Genomic DNA, 17,708 nt, shown 5'->3' on the forward strand with positions numbered 1-17,708 from the left:
GTAAAACGCCATCAAGGTGAATAATGCTCTGTGTTGGAATGGGCTATGAGCATCAAGATCCCCCACCCCCACCCCAACACACACACTCACACACACACACACACACACACACACACACACACACACACACACACACACACACACACACACACACACACACTCACACACAACACAGGCAGAAACGTGCACTCACGTATACCAGAGACTCTGTAAATTATGTTTAAATAAATAGTTTACTAAGCTGATAGATAGTCACCAACATGTGTGCATCCTGCCTGTGTTCGAGATGCCAGAGGCGATACAGGCAACACACACCTCTCTTACGCACTTAAACACACACACACACACACACACACACACACACACTGGACAAACAGCACTCTCACATACTGTTCTATACACACCAGACAATAAGTGTGTAAACTCATTAAAGGCCAGAGATACAGGAACAAACAGGCCGTAGACACGACACAGCAGACTCATGAGGGCTGACACGCACACGTATGGCATGCACGCATCCACATACAACACATACAACAGGAAAAACCTCTTGGCCACGACTGTAAGTGGCAAACATACTGTATCCGTTTGTGTGTGAATGAGAGTGTGTTTTTTTGGACAAAAGTGTTTTCTGTGTGTGTGTGTTAAATGTATTGACTGGGGTCTATGGGTAAGTGGTGGGTAGGACTGCTGGCATGTGGTTCCCCATTGTCCTATGCAGTGGCTTAGCGGAAAAAGTGGGTGGTAAAATGAGCCATTGAAGTGAGTTATAGTGTGTGTGTGTGTGTTTGCGTGTGTGTATGTCTGGGTGACTGCATCTGTGTGTTAAGTACAGAAGTAGAACCAATACATGGTAAGACTTCCACCTCTGCATATGTGCATACTTGTCTGTGGGTCGAATTTGTGTTTGTGTTTGTGTGTGTATGTGTGTATATGTCTGTATATGTGTGTGTAACTGTGTTTGGCTATGTATGTATGGGTTGTGTGTGTGTGTGTGTGTGTGTGTGTGTGTGTGTGTGTGTGTGTGTATCCATCTGACCCTGTGTGGTAGCATGCGCTTCCCTTTCTTCCCTCCTCTACCTCTGTCTTCTTGTACCACTTTGACTAGTACTCCTCTGCATTGTAGCTTGAATGTTATTCCTCATTTTTGTAAGTCGCTTTGGAAAAAAGCGAATAAAATGTGTGTGTGTGTGTGTGTGTGTGTCTCCATCTGTGTCTGTGCATATGTGTGTGTGTGTGTGTGTGTGTGTGTGTGTGTGTGTGTGTCTCCATCTGTGTTTGTGCATATGTGTGTGTGTGTGTGTCTCCACAGACCGTGGGAATTCTGACTGTCTCAGAGGCGTCCGTGTCTGGTGTGTATCGCTGCGTGGCGTCCAACGTGGTGGGGGAAGATGAGATGGACATCCTCTTCTATGTCACAGGTGCGGTGGAGAGGGTCCAGCCGGGGCTCGTTGGCTGTAGGTCATCGGTGGCATCCGCAGCCTCTGCCTTTGTTCCTTGGGCTGCGTGCTCGGTGCTCGTACTTTTAGTATTGGTCACCATGGGGTAACAATGGCGGCCGGGAGCCAAAGCATACAATACCTCTGGCTGTCCTCCTCCAGTGCTATTTCCCTCTCCTGCTCTCTGTCCTCTCTTTCTTCTGTTCTGTAAGCTGGGCCACACAAATCACTTAGCCCTTTCACTCTCACTCTCTCTGTTTCACTTTTTCTATCTATCTATCTATCTATCTATCTATCTATCTATCTATCTATCTGTCTATCTATCTATCTACTATCTATCTGTCTATCTATCTATCTGTCTATCTGTATCTATCTATCTATCTGTATCTATCTGTATCTATCTGTCTATCTATCTATCTATCTATCTATCTATCTATCTATCTATCTGTCTATCTGTATCTATCTGTCTATCTGAATCTATCTATCTCACATCCTGTCTCTCAGTTTCCTGTCTTCCTTCCTTGTCTCCCTCACTTCCCAGCACACCTCCAACCCAACTCAGAAAAGAGTTGATGTGCAACTCTGTTGACATCAACTCTACTATCTATCTGTCTATCTATCTATCTATCTATCTATCTACTATCTATCTGTCTATCTATCTATCTGTCTATCTGTATCTATCTATCTATCTATCTGTATCTATCTGTATCTATCTGTCTATCTATCTATCTATCTATCTATCTATCTATCTATCTGTCTATCTGTATCTATCTGTCTATCTGTATCTATCTATCTATCTATCTATCTATCTGTCTATCTGTATCTATCTGTCTATCTGTATCTATCTGTCTATCTATCTATCTATCTATCTGTATCTATCTATCTATCTATCTATCTGTATCTACCTGTCTATCTATCTGTATCTATCTGTATCTATCTGTCTATCTATCTCACATCCTGTCTCTCAGTTTCCTGTCTTCCTTCCTTGTCTCCCTCACTTCCCAGCACACCTCCAACCCAACTTAGAAAAGAGTTGATGTGCATGTGTCGGTTGTCATGACAACAGGATGGTGTGTGTGTGTGTGTGTCTGTAGTGTGTGTCTGTAGTGTGTGTGTGTGTGTGTGGAGTGGAGTGGGACGGGGTGTGTCCCGTAAGAGAACAGGAACCTGCGGCCCTTATCGCTCCCCTTCCCCTGGTCCGCTCAGCCTCAGGCTCTTTATTTTGAGCGTCGCAGCGGTGTTCGCCAAAGATAAACATTCCCGTCCATCAGGAAAGCCTCGAGCGGTTTCCACGGGAAGTTTCAAATAGCTAAAGTAAATAAAAAGCCTTTTCACCGGAGTCCTCTTGCTACTTTTACCGACAATGGCTATTCAACATTGTCATCAAAGGAAAGACGTGGTTCGGTCTCCACTCCAAAGAGTCCCATGTGGAAGGTGCAGCTTTGGGCTGAGGGATCCTACCTCAGCATCTTTTTCTCTGAGAGGGAGGGCTCTTTTAAATAGGAACAATTTTGATTGACATTGATGTCGTCCAATTACAGATGTCCCTGAGGGCTTTGCGGTGCGAGTGGGGGAGAAGCCGACAGAGGGCGGGGACCTCGACCTGTCCTGCTCCGTCAGCAGGCACCTGTACTTGGAGTTGTCATGGCACCGTGTGATGGACAGGTCCCAGGCCACGCCCCAAGTCATTGGCCCCGCCCTGGGGGGTGAGGAGACGCAGGACGACTTCTCCCAAATGCTACTGCTGTTGCTAAGCAACCTGACGATGGCGCACTCAGGCTTGTACCGATGCTCGGCACGACACCTGCTGACGGGAGAGCGCGTGCATCAGGATGCACAAGTGGAGGTCACCGGTAAGACCGTGCACACACACACACACACGCACGCACGCACGCACGCACGCACAAACACACACATTCACATGCCCGCACATGCACATCCATGCAACATACTATTCACCAGACATATTAACACCAACACACAAATACACACACACGCACAAAGACACACCCACACTGACTCATATACATGTTTACTTGAACACCCACTTACCTACACATATATAGATATGCAAAAAAGGTCAGTTTGTTTTCTCTCTCTCTCTTCCTCTCACTCTCTACCTCTCTCTCTCTCACACTTTCTCTCTCTCTCTCCACAGACATATTACTGTGGTTGACACACTGAGTAACCTTACTTGAATAAGAGGTGCAGGCTTCCACATGTGTATGCTCACGCACAACAACTCAGTCACTTGGACACGTAGTGCACGCCACATAAGCATATTTATTCCGTTTGTGACACACCTAGGAAACACAGCTGCGTATGAAGAACTACAAACACACACACGCACACACACACACACACACACACACACACATACACATACACACACACACACACACACACACACACACACACACACACACACACACACATACATACACACTCACACACGTGCACACACACAAACACACAGTCACATACACACACACTGAAATACACATACACTAAAACACACACACACACACACACACACACACACACACACACACACACACACTCAGAGCGGTCCTTGGGAAACTGGGTCTGTGAACTTCCTGCGGCCCCTCCCCAGGCGCTCCTCACCACCACCACCTCTTTCACGTGGGAATGGCGCTTGGGTGGGAGGAAGGGGAAACAATGGCACTTCCCCACATGCCATATTTACAGGCTCTCCGCATGGCCGCCAGAACAATCAACCAATCAGAGCCTGTCACCGCACCAAGGGAAGAGACAATAATCAATTGTGTCCGGGAGGAAGGTATTTGAAACAACAATCAGTTTCGTCACGGTAACCAGCTATATTCATCTGCTTTCTACCACCACGGTTATGTGTATGCGTGGCCTCCTTTAGAAAAAAAGACCCAAGGGATTTCTTCAATTAAAGATTTTAACACATGTTAGGTGAAGTTACCTCGGTAGCAGAAAGGTTTTTTTTTTTCTTCTCAGGATTAATATTGAATATGGCCGAGATCCCAACTTAACTTTTGGGTCCGCCACTAAAAAAAAAGTGACGTCCCTGTAGTCCAAGTTGGAAGGAAATTGTGTTTTAGGCCCAAGCGAACGTGAGCCAGTCCCCTGTCAGCTGTAGCGGAAATCATGGTTTAGTCCATTTTCAACAATTTGTGTCACACCAGTGACCGCAGGGTTGTCACCAAATGGCAGAGCTCCCATTGGCTGCAAGTCAAACATTCCAGAACAGTCCAAATGTTGCAGCAAAAGAATAGCAATTCATTGCACTCTTCACAAAACTACAGCAGTGAATGAGAACAGAGAAAGTGAGAAACAACATGAAACGTCACACATTATGTAAGTGGTTTGCTGAGCAATTGTAATGTTGGCACGGTATTTATGCCATTCATGAGTGGTGACGCATTGCTCTTCATAGCGAAGCATTCATTTGGGATTGTGTGGACTCATTTTCTATCAGAAAACATCATACATTCCACTAGACATGACAACATCAACAAGACCTCCTCTGGCATGAAATCTGGCGAACAGAACGAGAAACACACACACATGCACGTACGCACATGGACGCACGCACGCCCCCCCCCACACACACACACACACACACATATACACACGCTTGCAAACACACATGCACACACACACACACACACACACACACACATACGAACCCCCATACACACTGGTATACACTCATGCACACACACACACACATACACACACACACGCACACACGTGAACCCCCATACACGCTGGTATACACTCATGCACACACACACACACACACACACACACACACTCACACACTGAGTCTTATGAGGTTGTGATTTCTGTCCCTGTAGCCCTGGCGGCTCCATTGCTGCTGCAGAACCTGAGCGACTGCAGAGTGAACGTCAGCACCTCAGTGACCCTGCAGTGCCCCGTCACAGGGGTCCCGCCGCCCCGCGTCGCATGGTACAAGGACCACAGGAGGCTCCACCAGGTGTCCGGTGAGACACTCTCCCTCCCTCCCTCCCTCCCTCTCTCCCTCCCTCTCTCCCTCCCTCTGTCTGTCTTTTCTTCTCTCTTTTTCTGTCTCTGTATCGTTCTTCCTCTTATTTCTCCTTTCTCTTTTTCTCTCTTGCTGTATATCTTCTGACCCTCTCCTATCTTCATTCTCTTCTTCTTTGCTTTTTGAAATGTTCCCCTCTCTCTTTCTCTCTCTTTCCTTCATTCACTCTCTTCCTTTCTTTCTCAAGGCATCATGATGGCACCAGAGGGCGGGGCTCTCCACATTGAGCGAATCACAGTCGAGGATGAGGGCTTGTACACCTGCCAAGCCACCAATGAGAGGGGATCTGTGGAAAGCTCCGCCTACGTTTGGGTTGAAGGTGAGAACAGACCGTAACTCAAATTACCCTGCATCACACTGCCCGAAAAAGATGACATCCTCATCGTCCACTTGTTTCACTCCTATTTCAGTCTCTTTCATGAAAATCCAGCATTCTCTCTCTCTTCCTCTGAATGACCAATCTAAACATTTGTTCAGCCTCTGAATGCAGAAGCGCCTCTAAGCGTCTAATTTTAGCCCAGCAAAAACACAGCGAGACAAGAGATGCTCCGACGTGAACTGAACACATGGCCGCCCCGTCCATCTGAACCAGCACAATGCGGAGGCAGGAAACCGAGGAGGCTACAAATCTTCGGCAAATAAACAGTGCCTGAGTCCAGGTGCTCTTATCGGCCAAGGAGGGCCAAGGACCTCAGACCAACCAGCCCCATGTGAAGAGCCTGATAAGTGTCTGGTGACGTTGGAATCTGGTGGAACTAATTAGCTCCTAGCAGCACCCCCCACCCCTCCTGTTGCACAGAGAGGGAGACCTCCGGATACAAGAGCGAGCGGACGCCTCTTCGCCAGCTCAAGGAGAAGGGTTGGTGGGGGGTGGAGAGGGGTTTAGAGGGTGGGGGGGGGGGGGGGGGGGGGGGGGGGGGGTTAGGCTGGTGTTGTTGTGTTCTGATGAACCAGGAAGGAAGTTGTCTCCCTTTTTGATTTCCTACGGAAGGCCTTTGGTTTGCAACCCATAAACTGTTTAGCTATTTCTGCATCTTCAAAACAAAATCGGGCAAGATGAATGGCATTCTGTGGGAGAGGCTGTTATGCCTGTTTGTGAGGTTTTTCACGTAGCGGCTGTAGTAATGACATTTGAGCGCCCCCTTTGGGATGGGAGAAGTACTACATACTGAACATTTACTGGAAAGTCTCCCCACCATGATTATTACCCCCTCCCCAGCTTGGGTTATCAGTGCAAGCGCATGCACACACAGACACGTGCAAATACTGACTAGTTCTTTCCCCTCTTGTCAAAGAACTTGAGATTGCTATGCTGTGTGTGTGTGTGCATATGTATACTGTATGCATGTATGCGTGCGTGTGTGCATTTGTGCGTCTGCATTTGTGTGCATGCATGCTTGTGTGTGTGTGTGTGCGTGTGTTTGTATATGTGTGTGTTTGTGTGTGTTGGTGTTTATCTGCATGTGTGTATGCATATTTGTGTGCATATATGGGCTAAAATGTGTGTGTGTGTGTGTGTGTGTGTGTGTGCGTGTGTGTATGCATATTTGTGTGTATGTGTGGGGTAAAATGTGTGTGTGTGTGTGTGTGTGTGTGTGTGTGTGTGTGTGTGTGTGTGTGTGTGCGTGTGTGTGTGTGTGTGTGTGCGGGCGTGCGTACATGCATGCATGCGTGTGTGTGAGTGTGTAATGAACCTCTGCTTGTGTTCCTGCATTGCTGTGCTCTAGGTTCAGCTGAGGAGGTGTCTCTGGAGGTTCTCACGCTGGTGTGTGCATGCGTGGTGGCCACCGTCTTCTGGCTTCTGCTCACGCTCCTCATTCGCAAACTCAAACAGGTGACGGCGGCCAATCAAAACTTCCCCTCCACATCCCACTGCCAAAGCTTCTCACGGCTAAATGTGGCCCCTTGCGTTATAAAAGATAAAAACAGAGAAATACTTGGAATTGACAGCAGCAAAATGAAGCTCAGTTCAAGGACACTATTCCCTTCCTCTTAAACGCTCCTCTTGGGAAAAAAGTTGTGGCTTGTGTTTACATTTCAGGGCTTAAAATCAGACAGGCCCATCCTGTTACATCATTGACAAATCTGACAGATACAAATGCTCTATTCACTTTCATGAGAAGTTTCTGTTCAGACTTAACTCAGTTGATTTGTTCGATGATACCTTTATTTAACAGGGAAAGTCCTCAGGAGTCCCACAGAGTCACTTCTGGGGGTCATCCAAATTATTAGATCCAATTCTTCTTCCAAAAAATGAATAACAAAAACCAAATGGATCCTACCAATACATGCATAGGTCAATAATTCATTATTATGATAATTATCAATGGCTTAGCTTCAGATACAGCATTACAAATTACCTTTATACATACACACAAAAAAGAAAGAAGAAAGGTTCACTGGCCTGTTCTTCTTCAGTGAGTTTTTTTTGGCAGTTTGCAAACAGAGTGCATTACCACCACCATCTGCTGGTGAATAAGGCGAATATACAGTAAAACTATATGTCTTATTTAAAGCTGCACTCATTGGGAACCTAAATGATGCTCTTGCCGTTGTTGGCACCTTGCTTTGTAGGCCTGAGTTATAGCTACAGGTTATAGCTCAGGTACATTAGCTTCTTGTGACGTTCTTCCTCTCTCTCCGACAGCCGCGCCACTCAGCCACTAAACCCGAGTACCTGTCTATCATCCTGGACCCAGGGGAGGGACCTCTGGCCGAGCAATGTGATAGGCTGCAATTTGACCCTGCCCAGTGGGAGTTTCCTCGGGACCACCTCAAACTCGGTACACAGAAGGGTGATGCCTACATGGCTTTATGGTGTTTGATTGTGTATATGACTGACTGCCAGATTTTGCACATTGGGGTGCCTCTGGCTCACTATCAGGGTTGCCAGATCATACTGGAAAAATCCTGCCTACAGAGTGCTGAACACCTTACAGTATGAAAATAAAATATAGCCCAAATGATGAAATCATTAATAGAATGTTGGAGTAAAATAGCCCAATTGGGTGGGCAACTGTCCCAATGTAACAACACTAAGGGACCTGTAAAACGGAAACAGCACAGGCAGAGTAAATAGAGACACAGCGTGCAGTCGAACAGTGCATCGGAAGACTGGTGGAATTACATCAATTACTTTATGTGATATGCATTTGATCAGAAAAGATGAAAGATTTACTTCACAACTAAAAACTGTGGCTGGTTTATTTTTGTTAAATTTGAAAATGCCATATAAATGAATATTAGGTGGTTCATGAAGTTTGGATTTGTCATATGAAAGGTTGTGTGATTTTTAGTTATTGGCTGTAAGTGTTGGTTATTGAGATTCAGTATTGAGTGTGTGATCATGTGTGTCTGGCAGAGAGGCCTCTGGGACAGGGAGCGTTTGGGAAGGTGGTGCAGGCATCCGCGTTTGGCATCGGGAGTTCTTATGGCTGCAGCACAGTGGCCGTCAAGATGCTGAAAGGTATAGAGGGGTTATATATGAGGGGCCATCTGGGACATTATTCAGAACTAGCCTGCATACACACACGTAAAATACTCATTCACAAACTATACTGAAAACCTCAGTCACATACCAGTGAAAAGCTTTCACATAAACAACTTAAAAATGATACGCTTACATACACAACTAAAAAACCTCTCATAAACACTGGTGAAACCTTTTATATACACTTTTGAAATGCTCTCAAACACACTAGTAAGAATAAAATGCACTTATATCCACACCACATCCTGTCACACACATATGAAACCGTTCACACGCTATAGTGAAAGCCTCACACATAGACAACTGAAATATTAGCTTCCCACACACACAACCGAAAAGCTCCAATTGAAACTATAGTGAAACCTTTTACATACACTGTTGAAACGCTCTCACATACACTGAAATGCATTCATATACACAACTGAAAATTGACCTCACATATGAAATTCATTCACACCATATAGCCCCTATATAGCCCCCTGGACATAAGCTATATAGTGCAATAAGGAATGTAGCTCCCTATTTTCCTTCTCGGATGACTTTGTAGATAATTTCTCTGATAAATGTGTATGACCAATGACCATGTTAAAACAATACATATTTGTTGTTTAGAAGTTTAGAAAGGTCAGGACGTTTGTAATACTATACAAAACACGCAACACAACGCATGATGTTAGACAGTAAGACTCGCACACACATCTACACAGACACATACATGCACGAACGCATGCATGATGCACGCACACACGCACACACGCACGCATGCACACACACACACACACACCTCAGCAGAAGTGGGACACACACTCAAATGCCAACGATAACCCACTTCTGTGGTATTCAACTCATGACGTTTGTAATACTACACAAAACTCGCAACACAAAACGCATGATGTTAGACAGTAAGATAAGACTTGAAGTCTTCAATTATATGATATGTGCATTTTGGCCAATGTTCCCCAATGTGTATAGAAGCTTTTATATTCTTTTTGTGTTGCCACTGTTACAGACATTACGTTTTGTGTAAAAATGTAGTTGCATTTGCATTCCACTAGAGGGAGCCACACCCAGTGAGCACAAGGCTCTGATGACTGAGTTGAAGATTCTCAACCATATTGGACATCACCTAAATGTGGTCAATTTACTGGGAGCCTGTACCAAACCTGGAGGTGTGTATGTGTGAAATGTTGGTGAAAGTGAATGTATTTGTTTATGTGTTTGTAAGTGTGTCAGTTTATATCTGTACCAATATTTGTGTATCTTTGTGTGTGTGTGTGTGTGTGTGTGTGTGTGTGTGTGTGTGTGTGTGTGTGTGTGTGTGTGTGTGTGTGTGTGTGTGTGTGTGTGTGTGCATGTATGTATGTATGTGTCTGTACAAGTATGCAGGATTTTCTTTTAAGTGAACATAATGCATGTCCCCAAAGCTCTTGGTCTTGGTGGGTCAGGTGTCAGGTTCATTAGTGTTTCACCTCAGCAGGGCCCCTGATGGTCATTGTGGAGTACTGCAGACATGGAAACCTGTCTGCATACCTGAAGAGCAAGCGTCAGGTGTTCCTAATGAACAGGGTGAGGTGAAGCACTGCAGGTCTTCATCTACATATCATATCCATCCATACATACTGTACATCCATACATATATACATACATACACACATCTATCCATCTATCCATCTATCCATCCATCCATCCATCCATCTATCCATTCAACTTCTATCCATCCATCCATTTATCCCCTCTAATCAGCTTGCAGTGACAGTTCTACCCATAGTTAGGCTTAGCTAGTGACAATTGGTCTGGTTTATTAAAATAGCATCACACTCCCATACTGATATGCAGTTCACTTCCTTGTCATAGCATTAGCCCGTTTAAAACTCATATTCTTATGGTTGGCATCACAGGTAATTGCCAATGTCATTGTACCCACAGTAACATCATCACTGTCGTTTGCCCGCGGGCCTCCTGTGTTCCCAGGGCTGTTCACTCTTTTAAGAGTATTATAATGTTTTTGCACCTATGTGATACTTCCTCTTTGTCAAATAGGCCAGTACTTCCTTCTGTCACAATTCGTCTGTTCTTGTGTTATGTTTCACTTCTTTAATCTGCCTTTATTTACCATATGGTGATACCATCACCAAGTGCCTGTCTACTGTAAGCACCATGAACTAACAAGAAAAGGTCAAATGGTTCAGTGACACTTTCAAAGCAAGAAACTAGCCGGTAACACTTTATAATAAGGTACCATAATAAATAGCAAACTAGTCATTACCTAACCCTTTGTTAATTTTTGTAAATTGTTAGTAAAATATCTATTTGGCACAAGTTAATAGTTTTCTGTCTTTATTGCCCCCACAATCCAACACCCAACACTCACACACAGTCTCGACACAGCCTAAACCACAACCCACATTCCCAATCCCTCAAAAATCCCTCCCCAAAGTCCAATAAGCACTTTACATCTTTACAAACACAATTTCATTGCATTTCTTACACCAGTAATGGTGTAACTATTAACTTGTGCCAAATAGATATTTTAGTAACAATTTACAAATGTTAAAGGTGCTCTAAGCCAGGGGTTCCGAAACTTTTCCTTGACAAGGCCCCCCCAAATACCACTAGGTTCTGGCCAAGGACATCTTGATGTGTTATTAAACCAATCATTAAGCTAATCCTAATAATTATTTTAGCCACAAGCACTTTGTGATGGAGCATACAGTGTGTAAAATTACATTTGGGGCTTTCTGCTATATGAGAGCTATCACTCTACTATTATTCCCAGTCATTATCATGGAAAATAATGTTCAGATATGTGACAAATTATTATAATGGCATTGTATGAACAACCCTCATAGTAATGGGTATATTTAAAAATTTTCAAATGTATTTATTTGTTGCTTTTATATTTCTTTCCATCTTGCTGAGGCCCTCGTGCCCCCCACTTTGAAAACCACTACTCTTAGCGATGCCACACGTTTTTTAGGCTAAAACATGTTATGACACTTACTGCAAACATCACCTAACCAACCGCCAGCTGTCTGTGTCCTGAATGCACTGTAAAAAAATGCGATCTCTGTGGACAGCACAGGCTCCAAAAACGGCAACAAAAACAACCTGATCAAACCTAGCCCATAAAACATAACTGTTCCAGCAAATCACAGAGGAATTGAAGGAGAGCTTCAAATGCACGGGAGCAGCACGGGAGGGAGGGGGAGGAAGTAGCGAGCTAGCTCTCTGTTTTGTTTGAAAGTCAACAGAAATGACGTTACCCAGCATCGCTTAGAGCACCTTTACCAAAGGGTTAGGTAATGACTAGTCTATTGGTTCTCAAAGTGGGGTCCGCAGCACATTGTCAGGGGGTCCCTGACAAAGTTTGCTACAAAATATGAAATTGTCTTATATGGCGAAAAATGCTACAGTGTCAGTGTTTGCCCAATTGACCTGCTGATACGTTACATCAATACGTCAAAACACTTTAACCGCCAACAAAATGAAAGTTATGTGAAGCAAACACTGTGTGTTCAACACAATAGGCCTACATTTGACAAAGAAACAACAAACCTTTAAAAAATCCTACATACTGTCGAAGTTTGCTAACATGACTATTGTGGTATTAGCCCTCTATGTTTTATAAAATACATATAACATAAGCATCTAACATACCGGTACTTAACTTAAGTTTTATGTGTTGTGATTATGAGGGGTCCTTGGAGAATTTTCGACTCCATGAGGGGTCCCCGGCCCACAAAAGTTTGAGAACCCCTGGACTAGTCTGCTATTTATTATGACACCTTATTATAAAGTGTTACCAACTAGCCAACACCCAGCGGTGCCCATCTCCGCATCTGGGCACAACTCTGTGTCCATTTGGCCAACAGAGTCAAGCAAAGCACTATGGGAATTTATATGCTTGCTGAATATTACATGTTCAAAAATATGAAAAGTGATATTGTCTTTTTCCCTCTCCTAATGAAGTGTCTTTACCAACACTTGTTTTCTTCGCCATTCAGCTGTTGTGTTAAGATCAAAAACTTCACAGTCTTGACCAGACAGCGTACCTCTCAACATCTGCCCTGAAATCAACATCTGGAGAACCAACCTCTGATTTTACATACACAGGGCAGCATACGGAATTCCCTCTGCCGTCTTTAGAGCAACAGACTTTGTTTCTCTAACTCCCATATAAACGTTAGCCCTGTTCCCAGTGGTGTAGTCTAGTTATAGTGGATATATTGTGAAGTAGTAGTAGTTAGCTGTAGTGGGTATACTATGATTAACCCCAAATGTTAATATGTATCCTTGCATATTTTAAGTGGGTATACTGAGATGGCGATGCTTTTTAAGTGGGTATACTGTGTAGTCCTGCGTATCACGTAGTACACCACTGCCTGTTCCTGTATGTAAGAACATTTCTACTCTCTGACCTGACCCAGCCTGACCAGAGCGTTGTGTTTCAGGTGAGAGGAGAGGGGGATGGCGGGGACAGGCGTCTGCTGAGCGTGGCCAGTAGCCAAAGCAGTGTCAGTTCAGGGTTTGGCGAAGAGAGAGAGGAAGAGGAAGAGAGCCAAGGTAGAGGCAGAGATATGAAATAATAATACATCATAAACAAACCAACTAACAAACAAACAAATAGACAAACAAATAATTTGGTTGTTGTTCAGTTACCTGTTAGCAGTTAGCAGTTAACTGTGTGATTACATGTCTTTGTACATAATATATAACCTTCATGTTTCTGGTCTTGTTATTGAGATGTTAGTCTTTGCCCTCCATTCTTCTTCTTCAGTTTGGACTTTGGAGTCTCCTCTCCTCTTTGAGGACTTAATTTCATACAGTTTCCAGGTGGCCAGAGGCATGGAGTTTCTGTCCTCTCGAAAGGTGACATAACCTGTTTAGTAGTGCTTTGCATCTATACCACACAAACATGACCATGTTATAAACATGACATGGCGTGTACACACACACACACACACACACACACACACACACACACACACACACACACACACACAGGCTCCATTAATTTGCCAATGTGCTCAAATGTTTTGTGTTTTTTATTGGGCTCTTGTTTAAAGTTGCACTGCCTCTTGTATGTCAATCAAAAAGTAATCAAATGTAATAACTTACATTACTTTGATGAAGAAGCCAAATTAGTTATGTTGCTTATTACATTATTTAACATGATAGCTAGTAACCTTTAACCTATTGCATTTCAAAATGAACCTTTCCGACCATTGGTAACTAACATGATAGCTCTTCATGTTGTCTGTTAGAGGTCATCAGAATGTGTCTAACTTCACAACTTCACACTTTTTACACTTGTCTTGCACTTTAACCAATATTGACAGTAGTGTTTTCTGAACCTATGGCTGGCAGTGTATCCACCGTGATCTGGCTGCCAGGAACATCTTGCTTTCCGATAACAACATTGTGAAGATTTGCGACTTCGGTCTGGCGCGAGACATCTACAAGAACCCTGACTATGTACGCAAGGGAGATGTGAGTTGCTAACATCCTGTGATGAAGATCACAGGTCCACTATATCATCTGGTCTTGATCTATTCTAAACTCAACTACTGTTCTGGTAAAATAAATAAGTGTGTTTGTCTGTTTGTCTGCTTTTTTGTTTGTATATGGGCATATGTTACATATGGACAAATGTTTGTTGATTGCTTATCTGCTTCTGTATGTTGTTTGTTTGTTTTTGTCTTTGTCAACCCAGGCCAGGTTGCCTCTGAAGTGGATGGCCCCAGAGTCCATCTTTGACAAGGTGTTCACCACCCAGAGCGACGTGTGGTCCTTTGGCATCCTGCTGTGGGAGATCTTCTCTCTGGGTGTGTCATCCTTATGTCAATATGACTATCTAACACACACACACACACACACACACACACACACACACACACACACACACTCCCTCTCACGCTCGCACGCACGCACGCACGCACACACGCACGCAAGAAAGCGCGCACACACACATGCACACACACACACACACACACACACACACACACACACATACACATTTGTTGGTGGAATGAGTTGCCCAGTGCTCTACATTCCTGGGATAGTTTTGGGTCTTTCAAAAGGGGTCTAAAGGCATATCTGTTCAACATGCACTTAGTTTATTAAGCACTTCTTATGTGTTATGGTTTGTATAGTATTGTTTATTTTCATTAGGCTGTTGATCAATTTGACATTGTTGTTTATTATTGATATTCTCCTCACTGTAGTCTTACCATGCTATTGTTATTGTTATTTTATTATATTACTGATTGAATGGACATTATTGTTAGCCTGACGAGCCAGACCCACATCAAGATGTAGGGTCTGGGAACTTACCATTGGCATCGCTCAATCCGATGGGTGCGATAAACGGTTGTCTTTCAAATTTCCTCTGCACACAATAGGATAGCGCTACAACTCATGAGTCCCATGCATTTTCTCACCAGCAGAGCTAGTTGGCTAGTTGATCAAACTTTTGCCAATTTAAAAAAAGCTTAACTCGAGTCCAGCAGCAGCATCCATCTTCTTTGTTTTCAAGTAGCAGGAAATTCACGTGGAACCGTCGCCGACTCTATACACGATGTGATTAGCCTGATAGAAGTTTTATTTTTCCAGCTCGCAAGCCAACGGAGAGTTGCTAGACTACCCTGGCTGCAAATTACATTTGCTGCCGCTAGGGTGCGTCTAGATTTCTAGAATACATTATTGTTTATTATTGCTATTTTCCTTCATTTTCATTGTTTATTCCATTAGGCTATTGATTGAATTGACATTGTTGTTTATTATTGCTATTCTATTGCTATAGTCTGATCAACATTTTAAATTGTTCCCTGTGAAATGTAAGTATTATACTGTTTTGTATTTGTATGTCGCTTTGGACAAAAGCATCTGCCAAATCCCATAACCATAATCATAACAATAACATACAGTATTCAAAATGCGCTGAGTATTCATGAAGTAAGTACTATAACTCTTTCCTCCATAATCCTCAACTCCATATCCCCTTATTTGCACCCGGTAACTGTGGCCTCAGTTTTGACCCGTTCTGCCCTGCTGTTCAGGTGCCTCTCCATACCCGGGACTGAGCATGAACGAGGAGTTCTGCCACCATCTGAAACACGGCAGACGCATGCGTGCCCCAGAATACTGCACCCCAGAGATGTAAGGAACATTAACCATGTACAACAAGCAAACAACATCGGACTGTGTTTCCTTATGCATTTAAGGCTGGAAACTGTACATGTAGTTGTCCTGCTGTACATCATTTCACTGATATATTGTCTTTTTTATTTGCTAGTTAAGTAACTGAGAGAATATGAGCTGGGAATAAAGCTTAATGTGGCTTTTCAATGTATTATTGTAGCTACAACACCATGCTAGCCTGCTGGGAGAAGAATCCAAGTGAGAGGCCCACCTTCTCTGTTCTGGTGAACACACTCGGGAACCTGTTACAGGCACGTGTCAAGCAGGTGGGTTAGCTTATAGATTATCCAAACAAACATAAAGTACGCACATCCAAAAGTAGGTGCTAGATAAAAAAGTGATATCGTAAAAAATAGGAAGGAATATCCGCACACAAGCTCCCCTTCTTTTTGTTTATTAAAGTTACACCAAAAGTACTTTAATAGTTTTTACTTTAAACTTTTGGTGTAACTTTAATAAACAAAAAGAAGGGGAGCTTGTGTGTGGATATTCCTTCTTATTTTTTATCTTATAGATTACTCACAGGGAACTTTCTGTCTTGCTTTGATCCCCACCACCGCCACCACCACCACCATCACCCCATACACAGACATACAGTACAGTTTGGACAGCCGTGGCCCACTGGTTAGCACTTTGGACTTGTAACCGAAGGGTTGCCGGTTCGAACCCCGACCAGTAGGCACGGATGAAGTGCCCTTGAGCAAGGCACCTAACCCCTCACTGTTCCCCAAGCGCCGCTGTTGATGCAGGCAGCTCACTGCGCCGGTATTAGTGTGTGCTTCACCTCACTGTGTGTACACTGTGTGCTGAGTGTATTTCACTAATTCACGGATTGGGATAAATGCAGAGACCAAATTTCCCTCATTGGATCAAAAGAGTATATATACTTATACTTATACTTAGTATATATGTACACACAGTATGTTATCCCAGAAGTGATATAAAAGAATGAACCAAGGCAACTCTTCTTGATATAAAAAGAAAAAGTTTCAGTCTTTTGTTTCACATCTGGGATTTTTCTCCAGAGAACACCTTATTGCGTTGTGAGTTTAAACCCTGCTTAGTTTCTTTACACCACAGTATGTTATCCCTCTGCCCAGGATGGGAAGGATTATATTCCCCTGGACACGTTCCTGAGTGAGGAAAGCAATGTGGTTATTCAGCAGGATTACAGAGACCCCAGCCAAAGGACTGCAAATCATGGGTGAGATTACAGTGTATAAACAGAGAGTTGAGAAAGAATGTGCAACTGCTGTCATCATGAATGTGTTAAATGCTAACTGTAGCATGTGTACAGTGTAATGTTACCTCACATTTGCCTATTTGTTCAGATATATCAACACTAGAGTGACAGATGGCATCAGTACCTTTGAAGAAAATCCCCAGGATAAAAGCTCAGAGGTGCGTTTCAGCCTAAACAAAATGCACACAGGTCTGTCTGGAAAGTCCTATACAGAAGTGGGATACGTTTTCCTTGATAAACCTTGATAAACGTAGCACCATAGAAATGAAAACATTT

The 17,708-nt window shown here is 43.6% G+C and overlaps 1 protein-coding gene across 2 annotated transcripts in view; it reads left to right on the forward strand.

The window, feature by feature from the left end:
• Positions 1-17,708, forward strand: part of flt1 (fms related receptor tyrosine kinase 1) — a 46,402-nt gene that overhangs the window by 25,951 nt on the left and 2,743 nt on the right. For both annotated transcript variants that reach the window (XM_042066973.1, XM_042066972.1), the window contains exons 12-28: positions 1,313-1,421; positions 2,981-3,292; positions 5,291-5,437; positions 5,687-5,818; positions 7,227-7,333; positions 8,147-8,282; positions 8,861-8,965; positions 10,045-10,158; positions 10,467-10,555; positions 13,441-13,552; positions 13,767-13,858; positions 14,357-14,479; positions 14,703-14,814; positions 16,048-16,147; positions 16,350-16,455; positions 17,290-17,393; positions 17,521-17,590. In XM_042066973.1, the coding sequence (XP_041922907.1) occupies positions 1,313-1,421; positions 2,981-3,292; positions 5,291-5,437; positions 5,687-5,818; positions 7,227-7,333; positions 8,147-8,282; positions 8,861-8,965; positions 10,045-10,158; positions 10,467-10,555; positions 13,441-13,552; positions 13,767-13,858; positions 14,357-14,479; positions 14,703-14,814; positions 16,048-16,147; positions 16,350-16,455; positions 17,290-17,393; positions 17,521-17,590 (2,070 nt within the window). The remainder of the gene's footprint in view (positions 1-1,312; positions 1,422-2,980; positions 3,293-5,290; positions 5,438-5,686; positions 5,819-7,226; positions 7,334-8,146; positions 8,283-8,860; positions 8,966-10,044; positions 10,159-10,466; positions 10,556-13,440; positions 13,553-13,766; positions 13,859-14,356; positions 14,480-14,702; positions 14,815-16,047; positions 16,148-16,349; positions 16,456-17,289; positions 17,394-17,520; positions 17,591-17,708) is intronic.

The sequence above is a fragment of the Alosa sapidissima genome, chromosome 17 (genome assembly GCF_018492685.1).
Source record: "Alosa sapidissima isolate fAloSap1 chromosome 17, fAloSap1.pri, whole genome shotgun sequence".
Taxonomy (NCBI): domain Eukaryota; kingdom Metazoa; phylum Chordata; class Actinopteri; order Clupeiformes; family Clupeidae; genus Alosa; species Alosa sapidissima.